The sequence below is a fragment of the Oncorhynchus mykiss genome, chromosome 19 (assembly GCF_013265735.2).
Source record: "Oncorhynchus mykiss isolate Arlee chromosome 19, USDA_OmykA_1.1, whole genome shotgun sequence".
Lineage (NCBI taxonomy): Eukaryota > Metazoa > Chordata > Actinopteri > Salmoniformes > Salmonidae > Oncorhynchus > Oncorhynchus mykiss.
In genome coordinates, this window is record NC_048583.1 from 475988 (window position 1) to 498640 (window position 22653).

Below are 22653 nucleotides of genomic sequence, written 5' to 3' on the forward strand. Positions count from 1 at the left end.
GATTTTTCCTTTAACTGCATTGGGCCTTTATAAAAGCTTAAAGGGATACTTTGTGATTTTGGCAATGAAGCCCTTTATCTACTTCCCCAGAACCAGAGGGACTCATTGATACCATTTCTCTGTATCCAGAATGATGGAAGTTAGAAGTAGATTTGCAAGCCAAAGCCAACTAGCATCAGCACAACAACTGGAAGTCTATGATATCTACTAGCATGCTAGCAGTTGCCAAAGACTTCCAGTTATTGCGCTGACGCTAATTAGCAATGTCCTAACTGGACGCAGAGACAACAAATGGTATCCACGAGTTCATCAGACTCCAAAATCCTGAAGTATCCGTTTAACAAAAACAAAATCTCTGCTTGGCGAACAACGTGTGCGGTACAGGTACGGTACTCACCTTAGCCCGTTCACATTGCATGTCGCACAGGGAGCAGGTGTGGGGGTACACCTTCGGAGGGTCCGCCGAGAAATCACCTATCATGGTGGGTGTTGGGAGCCTCATGGTTGCGCTAGAGCTGCGTTTGGCACCGGAGGGTCTGGTTGATTTTGACGACTCACTCCTGGCTTCGAACTGTGGCCTTGATCTGGACCCTTCGCGCTCTGACCGAGATCTCGATGGCGGCTCTCTGACGGGCGTTCTTTTGTGCTTGTGAGTGTCGGGGATTGGAGCACGCCTCCTGTAGTCTTTGTCTTTCTTTGAGTCGGAAGAGTCGTCGTGCCGCCTTGGGGATTCAGCTTTACGTTTCAAAGACGAACCGGTGGACTCTGGTTTAGTCGCTCTCTCGCGTTTGTAAGAGTCCCTACCCTCTTCCGCCGCCCTACTCGCATGGCCGTAGTCGATAACTTTGCCCGCCGTTTGCGTCACACTCAGAAAAGTTGGGATGTTGGTCGTACATGAATGTGCAGGATGCCGCTGTGGGGGAGAAAGACGCAGCGGTGGCGGCAGGTTAGGAATAGCAGGGAGAGTTTGAGAGAACGCAGGAGGGCCTGTGTTTCTGTTTGTTTTGTGTATCTGTATGTCACGTAGGATGAAGGGCAGAGTGTCTGGAGTTAGTTGGTCATCAGGGTAGTGGCTGAGAACCTCCAGGTCATCGTTTGACAAACCGAAGCCGGCCAGGATACTGCCTGCGCTCTCGGGTACGTACAGACCCTGCATGTTTCCACCCTGTGGACGAGCCGGTGGAGGAACAGGAGCATTCCAGCTTTGCATGCCCCCTCCTGAATGCCCGCTATTGGGGTTAGCATGAGAGTGGGAGGATTGCTGGAGGTGCTGCTGCTGATTGAGACCAAAGAGTTTACTGGGAGTCTGGTAGTTGGACCAGTCCACATCTTGCATCTGATTCTGCTGGTCATCGCAGGAGAGCGAAACAAGGTTGTTGCTGTTAGAATAGGCAGTCTCTGAACTCCCACCCCGACCGTCCCCGAGCAGGCGGGGATCTACACAGTGCTGCCGGGAGATCTGGGTATTCTGGTTGAGTAGTCGGTGGTCCTCGTCCCTCCCACCCTGAACACGGACAGAGATCGCTGACTCCAGCTCCTCGGGTAGCCGTGTTTGCGGCGGGAACTGACCCGCCTGGTAGCTGTTCATCTGGGCCATGTTGTTGCTGCCCGTAGAGTGACCCGGTTGTTGTTGATGGTATGGCATGTTCCTGGGCCTGTTGAAGGGTGCCCCCTGTTGCTGAGGCTGGTACATGACGGGGGCAAGCGGCTGAGCGATGTTGTTGGCAGCTGCTTGCTGGAGAAGGTTGAGCAGGGCCCGTTGCTGGTTGCCGTGGTTACTGGCAGCGGCGATGATGCTCAGTTGGTGCAGGGCTAGCTGGGCTTCGATCTGGGCCAGGCGGATAGCCGCGGACGGTCCGAAGAGGAACGGGGTTCCCCGGCCTATGGTACCGAAGGCACTGGCTGCCCTATCTGCCCAAGCTGATAGAGGGTAGAGCTGGGATGGACTTTCTGTGAGCAACGCGAAGCTGAGAGGTGGAAAGCAGAAACAGGATTACAGATGCTGGGCCTCAATTTTGATTTGCTTGAATTATTTCTTCTTATTGGTATTCTTACAGGAGGGGGTCCCTATGTAGTGAGAAATGTCTATGATTTCACCGTTTTTGTTTCCTTTTAAATTGAGGGGAGGGAAAATTCCATCATCTTCTCTTAAACATCTTGCAGTCATGCTCTTTTACAGGGTGGAAAAGCAAAGAAATGTTAACTATTCAACACCATTAGACTTACCATCAATTTGATACAAAGGCCAAAAAAAGAATAACATGTTAAAGTACAAAAATAAGTACAACAATGAAACGTACCCAATGGCACTTGTTTTGGACCTACCCACCACATTAACAATTTTCTGGGAGAAAAACTAAACTGAGCTAATGGGCATGTTAAGATGTCCTAGAAGAATGGACCCATTGCTACTTGCATCAGGTGTCACAGAAAACAGACCATTACTTACTTACACTAGCACAACTCAATCTGAGTTGGATAAAAGACCAGCAACCTACTATAAAAATCAGTGGTATTGTGAGATATTTGAAAGGCTGCCACTGGAGAAAACAAATTCCATATTTCAGAACAAAGGTGAGGGAAATATGGGACCCCTTCATGATATCTTTCCCCTAATCTTGCAGATACCCTGAGAAATATCATGGGTAATAAGAAATAATGTTTATTTTTGTTAATGTAAAAAAAAAAAAGTAATTATGTAATGTACAGGTAACTGTCAAAGTAAAGTAAACGCCAACATAAAGTGTCTTAATAGGGCGTTGGACCACCACGAGCCATCAGAACAGCTTCAATGCGCCTTGGCAGATTTTACAAGTGTCTGGAACTCTACTGGAGGGATGCAACACCATTCTAACACAATAAATTCCATAATTTGGTGATTTGTTGATGGTGGTGTAGAACTGGGTTAAGATCTGGTGACAGAGGGCCATAGCATATGGTTTAAATCATGTTCATTCAACAAACCATTTAGTGACCACTCGTGCCATGTACATGGGGACATAGTCATCTTGGAAGAGACCACTCCCATCAGGATAGAAATTCTTCACCATAGGTTGACGGTGATCACTCACTCAGAATGGCTGTGTATTTCTTGGCATTTACCTTGCCCCCCCCTTAAGGGACTGAGTGGACCTAAACCAAATGTTCACTTCGGTGAACTGTTGGAATCATGGAAATGTATTATTCTAATTCCATAGTTAGAATATAATAGCAGACACTTTGAATACAGTGCTGGTTGACATGAAAATGAACAAAAATGCCATAGAGACAGGGTAGCAACCAAAGTGTTGATAAGTGTTTCTTAGGGGACCCTATAATCTTTGGCTCCATGTAATGTTCTCTTAGCTACTGCATGTAGCGAACATACTCAGGCTTCACGTATCCCCCTGATTTAGAAGATAATGTTGCACAAACATTCTGATTTAGGTCTACACCATCACTGGTATTATCAGGCTGTATAGCTAGTTAAATTTTCTCTGAATCAGAACATTTATTATCTAACGGGGCTAGGTATGTGTGGAAAGCAGCACAGAAAGAGAGTGGAAAGAGATGACTCAAGTAGTAGAGTAAACTATAAAAATGGACATTACACATGGCATATCAGATTTAACAAACCAAACATTCAAATACCGTTATAGAAGGTAAAGTAAAAACCCAAACCGGTCCGTACACCAAATACCGGTATAGTTGAGCAATAAGGGAAGAGGAGGTGTGGTATATGGCCAATATACCACAGCTAACGACTGTCCTTAATCACGACATAATGCGGAGTGACTGGATACAGGCCTTAGCCATGGTATATTGGCCATATACCACAAACCCCAGACGTGCCTTATTGCAATTATAAACTGGTTACCAAAATAATTAGAGCAGTAAAAATAAATGTTTTGCCATACTCGTTGTATACAGTGTGATATACCACAGCGGTCAACCAATCAACATTCAGGGCTGGAACCACTCAGTTTATAATGTAAAATACGGTATACCAACCAGCCCTGTCACTTTTGTTTTCTGTTGCTTATGTAATGTTTTATGTAATCTTGATTCTTGCTTGTATTCAAATATATGTATAATTTGCTATGATGTTGACCTGAAACAACAATATTAAGGGAAAACTGATTATACATAAATTCAATAGAAGCCCAAACAGCAGTATTTTATAACAACGTTTTCAGATGACAGACCAATTCAATTATAATGGCGTCCGCATGCTTCTCAGCCGAAACTGTTCAGAAGGGTTTGTGCATGTATTACGATGACATTGTGACGTTTGGTTAGTTTTGAACTTCAGTAAAGTTTTCTTCGGTTGTTCGGGCACAGACATTTTTCTTTCGAGGCAAGCCGAAGTCAGTAGTAGCCAGAGTCTACGCCCCTTTCATCTGTGCCTGGTCAACAGCAGGGATTTTTCAATAAAGTCTTTGTTGTCATTCAATGAGAGACTGCTCATTTTCACACACATTTTTTCATTAAGAAATACTGCACCACATCTTAGTTAGATGTAAAAATTGGGCAACTAAGATCTCCTCTGCAAAAACATGACATTTAATGACCGATTTCTTGAATTATCTTAGATTAATTCTTACTATTTAGAGGAAGTGTATACTGGCTCCGGAGTTTCAAAGTGCTATTGCTGCCCTTTTCAAATTTTTAAAGAGGAGGTATTTTAAGGGAGTATGTGAGAACACTCGTTCGGTTCGCATAGGCGCCAGTCGAACTGAAGCATGCTGAGGCCTTAACCCTATAAAGCTGTGTAGTAATTTAACCTTCTGTTTTTTTTTTATTATTTCTCTTGATATGGAAGATACTGGGCTAGTATAGCCAGACATATGATCATCCAGTAGAGGCTGGTGGGAGGAGCTATAGGAGGACACTCATTGTAATGGCTGGAATTAAATGGAACAGTCAAACGTGGTTTCCATTTGTTTGTGCTTGATATTGTTGCATTTATTCCATTCCCGCCATTACTATGAACCCGTCCTCCTATAGCTCAACCCACCATCCTCCATTGCTGTCATCAATAGTCCTTAATGGTCATTAGCCTCTATCAATGGAGTATGTTCCTAGTTACTGCACTCATTGTAATTTGAACAGAATCCTATATACACTTGTCCTTTCTTATGTATATATTCTGCTCTTTGAGACTGATGTATGATGCCAACCCAGATTAGCTTCTAACTAACCTATCCCTAATATCCACACAAGCTTGCTTGACCGGTGAACTAAATCTGTGCAGGATGATGATGGACTTCTCAATTACAAGATAGACTATCATCAGAGTCTGCCATATTACAGTGTTTGTTTACAGAAACCGCCAGAGTCAACTCTGTGCTAATTAGCTATCTGCATCTCCGAACACCTGAGTATTAACAGAAGACGGACGCCACAAACCTGTTGTCACATAAAGATACTATCAACTGCAACTGCGTGAACCCGGTCCAACTCCGCCCCTTTCTCCATTTTCAAAAGAGAAACGGGGTGTGCCTTTGGTGGTTAGTTATGCGTCATTCTGGTCATGCGCGCCGAAACCAACGTAGCTTGTTCGTTGGCCAGTAACTACATGTGTTGACGTCATTTCAAAAGATTTGTTTTTGGAGAAATGGCACTTTGGTCAAATATCGTATTAATCCTATTTTATTTTTAAGCATTAAATGACCTGGTATGATGGTGCATTGATCAGTTATACCGTTTGAATTACGTTATTTTTGCCCAAAGGCGATCTTTAAAACAGTAACTTTATATTTTCCATTTGTGAAATTGTTTTGATGTGATATGAAAGTAGAAAGCTTTATATTTCTAGAACCATACCGCAATTTAAAATCGATTCACATTTAGATTGATTATTTGTCTGACAGCCAATTCGCCTCTAAATAGAACATGTAACGGTAAGGCCCTTGCACTATTAGCTTCTAGTCCATTATTGGGCTACTAGCAACATAGCTGTAGGTGGACGGTTATTCATTTACATGAGTTAGATCGCTAATATCAACACGACTTTCTCTAACTGTACTGTAAAGTTAGCATATACATTATATACATACTGCACAAGATGTCAAATGCCGCTTAATTACAAACGCATTGATTCGCTCTGATGCTAACCAGTTGAAATGAGGACAGTTAGTTACAATGCTAAGTTAGTTAGCTAGCTAACCTAATCAGCAAGCTCCTGTAATGCCCATTTTATCGGATAGTACCAACCAGCTGTGCACTCGTTCAAATACATTCCTGTCGTTTTATAACATGTTTGCGGATAAACACGTCCCACATTGACTAGCTGCAGTGTCCGAATAAATGCAGCTTTCCAGGCCTATCGTTAGGTTAGCTAGCTAGCTGCATTGTAAAGCCATTTTGTTTTTTGCTGCGATGCCAGTAGCAGAAGGAGGAAGCATGAATGGTATTTTATCCCCGAACGAACGGTGATTAATATCCGTGAAGATGCTATTTTTGAAAATAATCTGTTTAGACATAGCTACCTGTCATACAATACCGGGTGTGGTTCTTTCTTTGTCTTCGTGGGACCTGCTGAAATCGGCTCTTCTCTTCCCTGTGAAGAAGGATATAACCGCTTGCGCAAAAAGCCCTACAATGAAAACAGGCTGACTAATTGAGAGCAGAACCAATGATTAAATCGAATCTTATTGCGACTTTTCTGTTTAGAAAATTCGAACGGCACACATACAGTATCTTCTTTTCTGTCAAAATGTGTAAATTATAGTTTATTCATCGCTATAATTTATGTAAACTACAAACAACGTTTCTACCACTCTACCAGCATAAGTTATTTAGTGCTCCTATTTGCAATTGTTTTGTGAAATTATGACAGATTGCATATTTGGTCAATATTGAGATATCAGACATTTGTTATGGGAAACTTTTGCTATTAGATACCTACTGTTATGTTAGTGTCATGTACTGTACACTTAAAAATTTTTCAAAACAGTACATACATTTGGGATGAGGCTAAATTAGGATTTGAGACTGCATCAACCTCAACACTCTCTTTCTCTTAACAATGCAAACATGTCTAAATATATTTTTAAAGTCACTACTGATGAGACTAAATAAAGTTGTATGGAATTGACTGTGTCCTGTGAATGGCTGTTCCCAACATTCCGGTGTGTCTGTGGCCAAAGCTCCCATGACCCTCTCATTAGCTCGTCACTTGACAAATTATCAGGCTTGTAACGGCAGCTGCCTTCATTCCTCCTGGGTCATATTAAACTGCTGTCATCCACACACTGATAGACAGAGGCTGTGTACGTGTGAGAAAGAGAAATAGTGTGTTTGTGAGATATAGGCCTAGGTCCGACAGAATGGGCGTTTTGTGTGTGTGTGTGCATGTGTTTATGAGAGACAGAAGCTGTACGTTTGAGAGACAGAGGGAATGATGGAGAGAAGGGGGGACGAGAGAGAGAAGGAATGAGAGACAGCGTGCCGGTGTATTTAAACATGCCACAGACATCTGATCCAAGCGATGTATTCGATACCAGAAACATTTAAAAACAGACACAGTAACACATGATCCATCCATGCCGGCCTGGTAATCGATATGGGGATGAACTATCTGACAACATTATGTACTGTATGCGCTATCTCTCTCAGTGGGTTTGGTGGTGGTGGGGGTCCGAATGACTTGCCTCTCAATCATATTTCCTGTCATAACTGGTTGCTGTTTGCGTCACCAAAGTGCACCTGTGGGCATTGTCCCCCGTACCCCACGGCGGCCGATGCTAGATTTGGAGACATGTCGTGGGGATGAAAAACACACAACCCCTGCCATTGGAATCCACCTCACCTCTGAACTTAATGTGAGTCAGATTATATATATTTTTTCTTCATCATGCAAATTCCCATCACCCAACCTGCCTGACTCCCTTGCTGTGTTCCATCTCTCTCTCTCTCTCTCTCTCTTACTCCACTCCTCCCTTTCTTTCTCTCTTATCTCCCCCCTATCCCTCGCCACCGCCCCAGGGCCCCTACCCCTCGCCACCACACCTGTTCGCAGATTTCTTTGGAGTCACTCATGTTTCATGATCAATGAGGTGAAGATACATTTGGCTGTCGTAAATTTACCCCTTAGCCCCGCGCCTCACCCCTCAGCCTCATGACAATCATTTTTTATTGGACAGAGATGCACATTATTCAAACACCTGTCTGAATGGATAAACAAGTGCTTACAATGTTGACAGGATAGGGTAAGGAATGGACGGGACGGCTAGCAAACGTAGGCAGGGAGATAGGCGGATCATGGGCAGGCAGCATTAGCTCATGGAGATGTACGTATGCCATCTTGTATGTGTACAAAACAAATACCAACCATATCACAGATGACAAGATGTATGCTGTTGCTAGGCGTGTTGCATGAGCATGTGAAGACAAGCCAGTGACTACTGTCTGTCCATGACAGTGGATGGTGTGTTCAGTTACTTTCCCATTCTAAGGGAAAAGTAGAAGATGATGATGGTGATGCATGTGACATGTTACTGTCACAGGTAATAATATGGTTATTGTTGGGGGGGGGGGGGGGGGGGGGGACAGAACATGTCTGTAAATCCTCCAGGCATTCCATAAACCGTGTGACTACGATTTCAAATAAAATAGGGACCTTTTTTTTATGTCCAGGCTATTTCTGTGGCGTGGTGCATTTATATAATAATCATATCAAATTGTTAATCAAACCTCATGACTGACCACACTGAGAAAATAACATATCTCTATTTCGCCAGTCTCAACTTAATAAGATGGTCATGTGCTCTTGCTACCAGAATATCTCTAACAAGTACACTCTCACTGCCCATCTTGTTCCGTAGACCCAGCACTCTCTTATATCAGCCGCACGCGTCCTCAGATTACAGAGCCCCAACTACTACTGCTGATGCATGGTGTGTGGTTGTCGTTGTTGTCGTAAGCCTACCCTAGGTGCTGGGACAAAGGTGTCGGGTTGAGGGGGGAGTCGGGTTGTGAAAGCACGTGCATGGTGTTTAAAATCAACCTCGGAACGATGAGAGGAGACACTGAAGTGATTTGGTGCCGACGGGATGATACAGATGCCCCAGGTGGGACAAACAGTGGTATGGGGTGTTTCTTACTTCCCCCCATGGGGTTTGCATCATCAGCAGTCAAAGCCAGCGGAAGACAGCCTGGGTGTTAACAGTGCTGCATAATGGATTGAATTCCAGTCTGGCTTGTGATATCATTAATGTGTAATACAGTACTACAGTGTGGGACTAATTAAGAGCAGGTGTTGGACTGGAGAGGATTTAGTCCGACTGAATTCAGAAGTCAGACTTCCATGCTAGAGAAAATCTCTCCTCCGGACCCCCAGCCGCTCCATGTATTTGATGTATTCCAAAGCTAACACACATGATTCAACTTGTCAACTATATAATTATCAAGCCCTTTGATAGGTGAATCAGGTGAACGAGTTCAGGGGTACAACTAAATTGTGAAACTACTGGGGTCCCAGAGGAGAGGTTTGAAAACCTTTGTGCTAGAGAGGTATCTCAGCAATCTACCTTGAGGTTGAACTGGCCCCTACCCTTGAGTTTGAACTGGCCCCTAACCTTGAGATTGAACTGGCCCCTAAACACAGACCTAGGATCAGATGTCCTCAGCCTAAATCCTCATTAGGATAGAACATATCTGACCCTGGAACCAGCGGTTAAGGTCAACTCCTATCAACTCCTACAACAGAACATACTGTAGTTAAACCAAGTAACAACACAATCAATAGGGAAATGTAGCTTTGTTTGCACATCATGAATATTCCTCAGTAGATTAACTGAATCTGCCCACACTGTTGCCTAGAGGACCGCTAACATATCTATTACACCCAAGGGGATTGGATTGGATGAATCACCCCTGAACTGTTCGGATGAAACACCCCTGAACTGCCCTGTTGGTCCCCCACCCCGACCCCTCTCTGCAGTGTGGCAGTAATGCATGACAGGTGTAGTCTTCATGACTTTGAGCAGAACGCAGTAGTCGGGGGTGTAAATTAACAGCGTCGCCAGCCGTTCCGTTCCCCGACCTCAAACATCCCAGAGTGGCTGAGCCATCAACAGCTCCATGCAAATCACTGGGCAATAGAAATGCAGAATGGAGATTCAATGAGAGAATGTCTCACTGTAGCAATTAAAATGGATCATGGGGTTTAAGTAATGAATTTGGCTGCAGAAATCCAGTAGTAAGGAGGAGACCGAAAAAACATATTTTCTCTCTCCTCTCTCCCTCTCTCGTTCACTAGCAGTTAATTTAGCTCACACTCTTCCTCTCTCTCTGACACCATCTCTCTCAAGTGTCCATCACGAGTGCTTAGGACATAAATCTTTTTTAGGACTCCTCTTATTTTTAGACGCAAGAGTGGTGGACATAGGCTAGTGGCGATCACTCTAAGGCAACGTCGCAAATGGCAGCCTTTTGCACACAGTGCATTACTTTTGACCAGGGCCCACAGGGATGACCACAGGGTTCTGGACAAAAGTAGTACACTATTTAAGGAATAGGGTGCTATTCGTGATGCAGCCTAAGACTCCTCTCGCTCCCAAGGGTGAAGGAGGTCACTGCTGAGACTGCTACAGTCAGAACCTACCTACAGAAACACAAAGTTTCCCAGTTGTGTAAAAACATTCTGTTACGCCCAAACAATGTGTCCCTTAAGCTAAATGTGCCTGAGCTAAGGCTTTATAAATGGATGGTATGCAATGCTAATAACTAGGTTACGTAGTGCCTGTTGGGCAGCGGCCAGTTCCAAGTGATTTACAAATACAATGATTTATGATATCGCCTTCCCCCTTTAACCAATCTACTAGAGCATTGGTAATGAACGGTGGCCATCATGTCCATCTAGCACATCGCTAATTTGTGCTAGTCAGGTACACGGCGTGACATTTCTGTGCAGAGGGGCGCACCACCAAATAAAAATAAACCCAGAAGAACCTGATGACTTTATGTTCCTACAGGCAATGGGATATAGGTAACTTGTGTTTAATAAGCACCTCAAAATAGGCTAAGCCGTTACTAAGGGACAACATTATAGACCAGTGGTTCCCAACTCCGGTCCTCGAGTAACCCCAACAGCACCCATTTTAGTTGTCGCTGTGGACAAACATACCTGATTCAACTCCTTGAGGGCCTGATGATTAGTTGACAAGTTGAATCAGGTGTGCTTGTCCGGGACAACAAGAAAAACATCTACTATTGGGGGTATTCGAGGACTCAAGAACCTTGACTCGAGGAGTCAAGAACCACTGTTATAGACCATCACATATTTTGACACTTTATTCTCTGCTGTATCTACAATGTGATTTAGTTACACCGTCCTACGTGCCGTCCCATCGGATGTAGGCATCGTAAAGGCCATGCAGACTGTGTTTCATTGACAAGCATCTTATGATGTATTCAGATTCAGTTACATCTAATTTCAGTCACACAGATATTTGTGTTTCCTCTGAGCGTGACACATTCAAAGCGATGTCCTAGAGCAGGGATGGCCAACTCCAGTCTTCAGGGCCTGATTGGTGTCACACTTTTGCCCCAGCCCCAGCTAACACACCTGACTTCAATAATCAACTAATCATGATCTTCAGTTTAGAATGCAATTAGTTTAATCAGCTGTGTTTGCTAGGGATGGGGAAAAAGTGTAACACCACTCCGTCCCGCGAGGACTGGAATTGCCCATCCCTGTCCTACAGAGCATGAGTCCAGTGTGTCTTGCTGTGTGAATAATGAGAGGAATAGGGGAGGAGGGACGTCCTCTCGGCCTCTGTTACTTGGCAGACCCCAGAACCCTTACTCAGACTTAGAGTGCCCCACTCAGATCCCCCTTGGCATAAACTGACCCTTCAAACTGCTTCCAACAGATGAGATCAGTTATCGTGAGGTGTGATATGAATCTCCTCAAGTGACTGAAGGCTGAAATAGTCTCAGTTAGGTAAAACTACGCACAAAGGCAATGGATGCAGCACAACAGCACACGTGTAATAACAATGAAGAGATGTTTGGTGTTGTGGCTCAGTCGGTAGAGCATGGCACTTGCAACGCCATGGGTCGTGGATTCAATTCCAGCTGTGGCCACCCATAATTAAGGTTTATCTGGATATTTCACTCTTAATCTGGTGACTTTTGTCCTGGCAGAAAAGTCACCAGTCTTGACCTTTTAACAAGGGCAATGCCTTGTGATGTTTTGTGGGGCACGAGTGTTTGTCGGGCATTTATTAATTGATTCCCTGACTCACAAAGCAGTCAAACCACGAGCCTGAAAGACAGTGTTGCCACTGTATTAAACACTTTGATTTACACCTTTAGTTCACAAGCCCAACGTTGTGAAAAGCTGCAGGCCGGGTTCTAGCGCCGTGGACAGTTAAAGTACATTTATATGGCCCCCATGACCCACAGTGGCCACCTGTGACTGTCACATTGCATGTGTATAAATGTATTTTACTGTTTTCTCTTGCGTAGTTCTGACATGGCCAACCTTTTTAGAGTGTTTATTTTAGATCCTCGGCAACCCGTGGCACGATGTGTCAGTGGAATGCCACACAGTTTGATGAGGTATAGGTTATGCACATACTTACTGTGGTGTTTTCACAATCTTTCTGAGAGATCATTCTGAGAGATCATTCTGAGAGATCATTCTGACTGCGGTGAAATAGACAATTGGCCAAATTAGGAGAAGATCACACCCAGACACCATGATCTGATCATTTGTCTTATTTAAGACCCTGTTTGAACCTCTAATCAAGCAGGTTTTAAAGACTGTTTGTTACAAGTCCTAGAACTAGGTTAATGTGAGGGTTAAAGGGTCACCCACAGAGAGGAGGGAAACAGACCTAGAACTAGGTTAATGAGATAATTAAAGGGTCACCCACAGAGAGGAGGGAAACAGACCTAGAACTAGGTTAATGTGAGGGTTAAAGGGTCACCCACAGAGAGGAGGGAAACAGACCTAGAACTAGGTTAATGTGAGGGTTAAAGGGTCACCCACAGAGAGGAAGGAAACAGTCCTATAACTAGGTTAATGTGAGGGTTAAAGGGTCACACACAGAGAGGAGGGAAACAGCCCTAGAACTAGGTTCATGTGAGGGTTAAAGGGTCACACACAGAGAGGAGGGAAACAGTCCTAGAACTAGGTTAATGAGATAATTAAAGGGTCACCCACAGAGAGGAGGGAAACAGACCTATAACTAGGTTAATGTGAGGGTTAAAGGGTCACACACAGAGAGGAGGGAAACAGACCTATAACTAGGTTAATGTGAGGGTTAAAGGGTCACACACAGAGAGGAGGGAAACAGCCCTAGAACTAGGTTAATGTGAGGGTTAAAGAGTCACACACAGAGAGGAGGGAAACAGACCTAGAACTAGGTTAATGTGAGGGTAAAAGGGTCACCCACAGAGAGGAGGGAAACAGTCCTAGAACTAGGTTAATGTGAGGGTTAAAGGGTCACACACAGAGAGGAGGGAAACAGCCCTAGAACTAGGTTAATGTGAGGGTTAAAGGGTCACACACAGAGAGGAGGGAAACAGCCCTAGAACTAGGTTAATGTGAGGGTTAAAGGGTCACACACAGAGAGGAGGGAAACAGACCTAGAACTAGGTTAATGTGAGGGTTAAAGGGTCACACACAGAGAGGAGGGAAACAGTCCTAGAACTAGGTTAATGAGATAATTAAAGGGTCACACACAGAGAGGAGGGAAACAGACCTATAACTAGGTTAATGTGAGGGTTAAAGGGTCACACACAGAGAGGAAGGAAACAGCCCTAGAACTAGGTTAATGTGAGGGTTAAAGGGTCACACACAGAGAGGAGGGAAACAGCCCTAGAACTAGGTTAATGAGAGAATTAAAGGGTCACCCACAGAGAGGAGGGAAACAGACCTAGAACTAGGTTAATGAGATAATTAAAGGGTCACACACAGAGAGGAGGGAAACAGACCTAGAACTAGGTTAATGTGAGGGTTAAAGGGTCACACACAGAGAGGAGGGAAACAGACCTATAACTAGGTTAATGAGAGGGTTAAAGGGTCACCCACAGAGAGGAGGGAAACAGACCTATAACTAGGTTAATGTGAGGGTTAAAGGGTCACACACAGAGAGGAGGGAAACAGACCTAGAACTAGGTTAATGTGAGGGTTAAAGGGTCACACACAGAGAGGAGGGAAACAGCCCTATAACTAGGTTAATGAGATAATTAAAGGGTCACCCACAGAGAGGAAGGAAACAGACCTAGAACTAGGTTAATGTGAGGGTTAAAGGGCCACACACAGAGAGGAGGGAAACAGCCCTAGAACTAGGTTAATGTGAGGGTTAAAGGGTCACCCACAGAGAGGAGGGAAACAGACCTAGAACTAGGTTAATGAGAGGGTTAAAGGGTCACACACAGAGAGGAGGGAAACAGACCTAGAACTAGGTTAATGTGAGGGTTAAAGGGTCACCCACAGAGAGGAAGGAAACAGTCCTAGAACTAGGTTAATGAGATAATTAAAGGGTCACCCACAGAGAGGAGGGAAACAGATCTATAACTAGGTTAATGAGATAATTAAAGGGTCACCCACAGAGAGGAGGGAAACAGACCTAGAACTAGGTTAATGTGAGGGTTAAAGGGTCACCCACAGAGAGGAAGGAAACAGATCTATAACTAGGTTAATGTGAGGGTTAAAGGGTCACACACAGAGAGGAAGGAAACAGATCTATAACTAGGTTAATGTGAGGGTTAAAGGGTCACACACAGAGAGGAAGGAAACAGTCCTAGAACTAGGTTAATGTGAGGGTTAAAGGGTCACACACAGAGAGGAAGGAAACAGTCCTATAACTAGGTTAATGTGAGGGTTAAAGGGTCACCCACAGAGAGGAGGGAAACAGACCTAGAACTAGGTTAATGAGATAATTAAAGGGTCACCCACAGAGAGGAGGGAAACAGTCCTAGAACTAGGTTAATGTGAGGGTTAAAGGGTCACCCACAGAGAGGAGGGAAACAGTCCTAGAACTAGGTTAATGAGATAATTAAAGGGTCACACACAGAGAGGAGGGAAACAGTCCTAGAACTAGGTTAATGAGATAATTAAAGGGTCACACACAGAGAGGAAGGAAACAGACCTATAACTAGGTTAATGTGAGGGTTAAAGGGTCACACACAGAGAGGAGGGAAACAGACCTATAACTAGGTTAATGAGATAATTAAAGGGTCACCCACAGAGAGGAGGGAAACAGTCCTAGAACTAGGTTAATGTGAGGGTTAAAGGGCCACACACAGAGAGGAGGGAAACAGTCCTATAACTAGGTTAATGTGAGGGTTAAAGGGTCACACACAGAGAGGAGGGAAACAGCCCTAGAACTAGGTTAATGTGAGGGTTAAAGGGTCACACACAGAGAGGAGGGAAACAGTCCTAGAACTAGGTTAATGAGATAATTAAAGGGTCACCCACAGAGAGGAGGGAAACAGACCTATAACTAGGTTAATGTGAGGGTTAAAGGGTCACACACAGAGAGGAAGGAAACAGATCTATAACTAGGTTAATGTGAGGGTTAAAGGGTCACACACAGAGAGGAAGGAAACAGACCTATAACTAGGTTAATGTGAGGGTTAAAGGGTCACACACAGAGAGGAAGGAAACAGATCTATAACTAGGTTAATGTGAGGGTTAAAGGGTCACACACAGAGAGGAAGGAAACAGATCTATAACTAGGTTAATGTGAGGGTTAAAGGGTCACACACAGAGAGGAAGGAAACAGACCTATAACTAGGTTAATGAGATAATTAAAGGGCCACACACAGAGAGGAAGGAAACAGACCTATAACTAGGTTAATGTGAGGGTTAAAGGGTCACACACAGAGAGGAAGGAAACAGCCCTAGAACTAGGTTAATGAGATAATTAAAGGGTCACCCACAGAGAGGAGGGAAACAGACCTAGAACTAGGTTAATGTGAGGGTTAAAGGGTCACCCACAGAGAGGAGGGAAACAGACCTATAACTAGGTTAATGTGAGGGTTAAAGGGTCACACACAGAGAGGAGGGAAACAGACCTATAACTAGGTTAATGAGATAATTAAAGGGTCACCCACAGAGAGGAGGGAAACAGACCTATAACTAGGTTAATGTGAGGGTTAAAGGGTCACACACAGAGAGGAGGGAAACAGACCTATAACTAGGTTAATGTGAGGGTTAAAGGGTCACACACAGAGAGGAAGGAAACAGACCTATAACTAGGTTAATGAGATAATTAAAGGGTCACCCACAGAGAGGAGGGAAACAGACCTATAACTAGGTTAATGTGAGGGTTAAAGGGTCACACACAGAGAGGAGGGAAACAGACCTATAACTAGGTTAATGAGATAATTAAAGGGTCACCCACAGAGAGGAGGGAAACAGACCTATAACTAGGTTAATGTGAGGGTTAAAGGGTCACACACAGAGAGGAGGGAAACAGACCTATAACTAGGTTAATGTGAGGGTTAAAGGGTCACACACAGAGAGGAAGGAAACAGACCTATAACTAGGTTAATGTGAGGGTTAAAGGGTCACACACAGAGAGGAGGGAAACAGTCCTAGAACTAGGTTAATTAGATAATTAAAGGGTCACACACAGAGAGGAGGGAAACAGTCCTAGAACTAGGTTAATGTGAGGGTTAAAGGGTCACACACAGAGAGGAAGGAAACAGCCCTAGAACTAGGTTAATGTGAGGGTTAAAGGGTCACACACAGAGAGGAGGGAAACAGCCCTAGAACTAGGTTAATGTGAAGGTTAAAGGGTCACCCACAGACAGTAGGGAAGTGAGACAGTGCAATTAGGGAAAACAGTGTTAGCAGGGAAAACAGTGGAAACCCAGGGGGTGTTAGCAGGGAAAACAGTGGAAACCCAGGGGGTGTTAGCAGGGAAAACAGTGGATTGTAGCGCTCAGCAAGCTCCAACTTGTGTCATGCACCAAGTTGTGTCAAGAGCAAACACGTGTCAAGTGCCAACCCGTGTCAAGCCAGAACAGTCACTATCACAGCCATGGACAATCCCTATCAACTCTACTTTGTTCTTACAGGCCTCTACAAACTTGAATATGTTATTGTACTTATGTAGCAAACAAATCCAAGGCCAAAGCAATAAGACCAGACAGGGGTTTTAAAAAAAGGAATGCGACAGGTGAGACTGCTCTCTGACAAGTGTCTGTGAGTGACTCAGGCAGCTAACGCGGCTGCCAATCACCAAACCCGCGGCTGCCAGTCGTAAAACCTTTAACCCCCCATATCCCCCTCAGAGAGTCTACCAGAACAAGACAAAGCATCATACGTTTCCAACTAAGCATACTCAACTCCCACCTCCCACAGGACCAAGAACATTAAACAGCTGATTTACTTAAGCTTAAACCTTCGTTAGTGTTCAACCCCATGATGATGGGATGATACATTGGATGTCATGAGTCTTTGTCTTATTGAGTTACAGTATTGTGCTCGCGGTCCTTAGAGACTATTACACCAGAATCAATCCCTAATACCTCGCTAATGCTGCTAATGTTTACATGGTATTTAGTGACTACTATACATATGTGTTATTTCATAGTTTTGATGTCTTCATTATTATTCTACAATGTAGAAAATAGTAAAAAATAAAGTAAAACACTTTTGACTTGAACACAATAGTAAATGGTCCGTCCTCAATTAGACTTGACACTATAGAGTGACCACATGTTGTCCTAGTTGTGCGGGACAGTCCCATATTTTGTCCCACGTCCCCTAACCAAGCAATCATGTCCAGCATTTGATCAACAAATTCAAACGTCACTCATTTAGATTTTTTTTTATAGATTTCTCCAGAATTTCAGTCAGTCACTTGCAGTCACTTTGTGCTTATGTAAAGATTCAGAAAATATTCACACCCCTTCCCCTTTTGCAAATTTTGTTACATTACAGCCTGATTCTAAAATGTGTTAAATTATTCTCTTTCCTCATCAATCTACACACAATACCCCATAATGAAAAAGCGAAAACAGGTATTAGACATTATATATCTATATATATATATATATATACATAAAACTGAAAAACATTATTTACATAAGTATTCAGACCCTTTGCTATTAGACTCGAAATTAGCTCAAGTGCATCCTGAATCCATTGATCATACTTGAGATGTTTCTACAACTTGATTGGAATCCATCTGTGGTAAATGCATTTGATTGGACATGATTTGGAAAGGCTCACACCTGTCTCTATAATGTCCCACGTAAGAGCAGAAACTAAGCCATGAGTTCAAAAGAATTGTCCGTAGACATCCGAGACAGATTTGTGTCGAAGCACCAATCTGGGGAAGGGTACCAAAACATTTCTGCAGCATTGAAGGTCCCCATGAACACAGTGGCCTCCAGTATTCTTAAATGGAAGAAGTTTGGAATCACCAAGACTTCCTAGAGCTGGCCACCCTTCCAAACTGAGCAATAGGGGGATAAAGGCCTTGGTCAGGGAAGTGACCAAGAACCTGATGGTCACTCTGACAGAGCTCCAGAGTTCCTGTGTGGAGATGGGAAAACCTTCCAGAAGGACAACCATCTCTGCAGCACTCCACCAATCAGGTGTTTATGATAGAGTGGCCAGATGGAAGCCACTCCTCAGTAAAATGCACATGACAGCCCGCTTGGAGTTTGCCAAAAGGCAGGTAAAGGACTCTCAGACCATGAGAAACAAGATTATCTGGTCTGATGAAACCAAGATTTAACTCTTTGGCCTGAATGCCAAGCGTCACATCTGGAGGAAACCTGGCACCCTTCCTATGGTGAAGCGTAGTGTGGGCAGCATCATGCTGTGGGGATGTTTTTTAATGGCAGGAAATGGGACACTACTCAGGATCAAGGGAAAGATGAACGGAGCAAAGCACAGAAGGTTCACCTTCCAACAGGACAACGGCCCTAAGCACACAGCCAAGACAACGCAGGAGTGGCTTTGAGAGAAGTCTCTGAATGTCCTTGAGTGGCCCAGCCCGGACATGAACCCAATCAAACTGCTCTGGAGAGACTTGAAAATAGCTGTGCAGCGACACTCCCCATCCTTGGGTATGACGCTACAAGCTTGCCACACCTATATTTCGGGAGTTTCTCCGATTTTTCTCGGCAGACCCTCTCAAGCTCTGTCAGGTTTAATGGGGAGCAATTTAATCAATTTTAGAATAACATAGTAACATAATAAAATATAGAAAATTCAAGGGGTCTGAATACTTTCCGAATGCACTGTATATGATATGGATGTGGTACTGGTGACGTAAAACACTTCTCCAGTCATTGTTGAGATCTGATATTCTGCGCAAGACCAGACGTTGGGCCAATGTCATAGACCTAACATCAACTAATTCTCAAACGATTTGGGGCTAAATTCCAGCTAAACTTGGAGAGGACAGTTATGCTACTTACAAAAAGTGTGCTACCGATGAAGAGCTACAAAAGTAAGCAAATAGCTGTATCAGACTGCAAGATAGGATATAAGGTCATTTCACATTTGTGTTGCTTTCATATTCACTGCTACTTCACTCAATCCCGTTTTACATTCCCTGAGACCAACCAGAATTGTTTCCTTGGCCGCATATTGAAAGATTTTCATAAAACACATGTGGTTTCTTGTTTCTGCATCACTACATGTTGCACGAGGCAAAAGAGTAGCTTTGCTTCAATTAGCTCATTCGGTGCAGGGCTGTAGTGCTGCCTGAGTACACCGGGGCTGTAGTGCTGCCTGAGTACACCAGGGCTGTAGTGCTGCCTGAGTACACCGGAGTGTCGCTCAGCCACTTCTCACAATGGTGCTCATTTAGTCAAGTTAGATCAAAGCTGAATCAATGTCTTGGAAGATCACATAATGATCAGTTAGCATTCTACATAACACAACCATAGTACAACGTTACTGTCACACCAAACACACCACCATATGTCTTATGAGACTTTAGGACGGTTAGCTGAATAGTCAAAAAAAAGAAAATATCATACGTGGCCAAAACTGTGAATGTCCTGCAAAATCCTCCTGTTGTCCCACATCTGGATATTTTATTAAATGTGGTCACGGTACTAAAACTGTTTTTCTGTTTACTTATTTACCCCCCCCCCCCCTGTCCTTCATCACCGACTGACTGGGTTGGCTGTCAGTGGTCTCATTTACTGTTGTGTGATGCGCCTCTGACTGTGCACTAAGCATTTACTGACTTAAGCCGTTGGATGGGGCAACATTAAGAACTTACTGTCTGTCGGACTGACAATAAAAGGGTGACGACAAGTTGGAGCCTATGGGGACTGCTCCTCGGCTCGCAGCTGTCTGCAGTAAATAAAAACATCTAGTTCACGACATACCACCCTACAACTGTTCCAAACGGCCCAATGTTTGTATTACAATTACGACAGCCATGGCCATGCTAAATGTTATATATAAATATATATACAGTGCCTTGCGAAAGAATTCGGCCCCCTTGAACTTTGCGACCTTTTGCCACATTTCAGGCTTCAAACATAAAGATATAAAACTGTATTTTTTTGTGAAGAATAAACAACAAGTGGGACACAATCATGAAGTGGAACGACATTTATTGGATATTTCAAACTTTTTTAACAAATCAAAAACTGAAAAATTGGGCGTGCAAAATTATTCATTCCAATAAATGTCGTTCCACTTCATGATTGTGTCCCACTTGTTGTTGATTCTTCACAAAAAAATACAGTTTTATATCTTTATGTTTGAAGCCTGAAATGTGGCAAAAGGTCGCAAAGTCCAAGGGGGCCGAATACTTTCGCAAGGCACTGTATACAGTATTTGTCATTTCTAAACAGAAACAATAAAATACTTAAATAAAAGAAAAGCAGTACATTAAAAAATGACTTAAAAAGTTGGTAATAAACCACCCCGTCAACACTTTACACCACTTTATGGCAAAAGGTTTGGGCTAAATTTGACCTGATCACTTTGATAGAAGATTCAGCAGGAATTCCACAAAGTATTACTCTAGTAGTTGAGTTAAAGCGTTGCACTACCACAGTCATTGAGTATAGAATTACTAGCTGAGTCACAGTATGCCGACCCGGCGCTGTCAGCCAAGTCACTGTACTCAATTATTTTGTGGCTGAATTAGCGACTGTGCAAACTTAATTCTTTCAAGGATCAGAAATTAATCAAGTACCAGTTGTGATTGGTAGTAAAGGTAGCAATAAAGGTAGAGTAGTACTGGTAGTGTTTCATTCTAGACCACAAACAAACACGATAGAAGACCATCTAAAAAGCTGTGCTGGTATTCAGCACAAATGCCATCCCACAACAAACACGTGTACACACACCTAAAGCAAACGGATGCCTGCGTTATTTACAGAGCGCACCAAAACAGCATCCCCCCCAGATCCCTTTACAATGCACTTCACCCATTTGACCCTGAGTCCCCTTACCCTTCACCCCCTGTACTATACCCTCTGACCCCTGAACCCTGACCTGACTCACTTGTTGCCTGGTTTTGTCAAGGCTGTGCAAGCTAGAGCTCTCTGCTGCTGGCCCATGTTCTGGACCAGGTTCTTCTTATTGTTCTTCTGCATCTCCTGGCCGGACTGGCTGGGACTCACAGACCAATGGGTCCAGATCCCAGTGAAAAGCTGCAGTTAATACTTGTCTATAATGACTACAGGCCGATCCAGGACAGGTCCAGTTAACACTGGTCTACATTGACTACAGGCCGATCCAGGACAGGTCCAGTTAACACGGGTCTATAATGACTACAGGCTGATCCAGGACAGCGTCTTCAGAATCTTGAGTCTTCAGAATCTTGAGTCTTCAGAATCTTGAGTCTTCAGAATCTTGAGTCTTCAGAATCCTGAGTCTTCAGAATCTTGAGTCCAGAATCTTGAGTCTTCAGAGTCTTCAGACAGAATTAGAATATTCGGGAACACATGTTCATCTTGTTGTAGTTGAATTGTCCAGCCTCTGAGGACATTTAGAACAAAATAGGTAAAATGAGAACAAACAACGTTAGTTCATGGTTGGAGAACAGAGATTTCCGTCTGCAACATTTCCGTTGAGAAAAACCCATGTGCAACCAAAGCAGTTCATGATGAAGTGACCATGGTTCGCTGTTCGTCCCGCTTCCTTGCTTGAGCTCTCTCGCTCTCTTTGTTAATGTCCCTCTCTCACTGGCACTCATTCACTCCCTCTCCCTCTTTCTCCCCCTCTCTCTCATTCCTCACTATGTCACTCAGTTTGCTCATCTTCTGTCAGTCCTTCTTTCTGCCCCATGTTTCCTCACCCACAACTGTCTCCACTCTGTTTCTCTCTCCAGTCCCTCCCTCCCTCCCTCCCTCCCTCCTGTTCACACTCTCAGCCCCCAGCTGTTTTACGTAGCTCTGTTGACACAACCATACATACGATACAGAGCTCGATGGAACCTAATAAAGACCCAATGCTGACCCCGTGTGTAAGCTTAGTACAGGGAACCTACCCAGACCAATCCAGACCCTCTACTGCATCCTCATTCTATAATCACAGACACATAGCCATCACTTTATGTCCTCATGTGACAAAACGCTGCTGGACTGGTGGCTACAAAGGGGCAGCCAATGTGGATATGTTGAGGGGATTCCAGGTCAAGCAGAGGGCTAGGGGACCTTAACCATGTGAAAGTGAAGTATCGTCTTCCAGCCAGACAGCTGAGTAAGAGGTACAAG

The 22653-nt window shown here is 43.9% G+C and overlaps 1 protein-coding gene across 4 annotated transcripts in view; it reads right to left on the minus strand.

Moving 5' to 3' along the window:
* LOC110533214 (zinc finger protein 638) overlaps window positions 1-21546 on the minus strand; it is a 43058-nt gene extending 21512 nt beyond the window's left edge. For 3 of the 4 annotated variants that reach the window (XM_036953855.1, XM_036953854.1, XM_036953853.1), the window contains exons 1-2: window positions 21440-21546; window positions 398-1967 (exon numbers count right to left, since the gene is read on the minus strand). In XM_036953855.1, coding sequence (XP_036809750.1) covers window positions 398-1967; window positions 21440-21531 — 1662 coding nt within the window. In that variant the 5' untranslated portion in view covers window positions 21532-21546. Of the gene's footprint in view, window positions 1-397; window positions 1968-6470; window positions 6617-21439 lie in introns of those variants that run through there. The other variant, XM_036953856.1, reaches the window with a different exon arrangement.
* Window positions 21547-22653: the final 1107 nt, after the last annotated feature.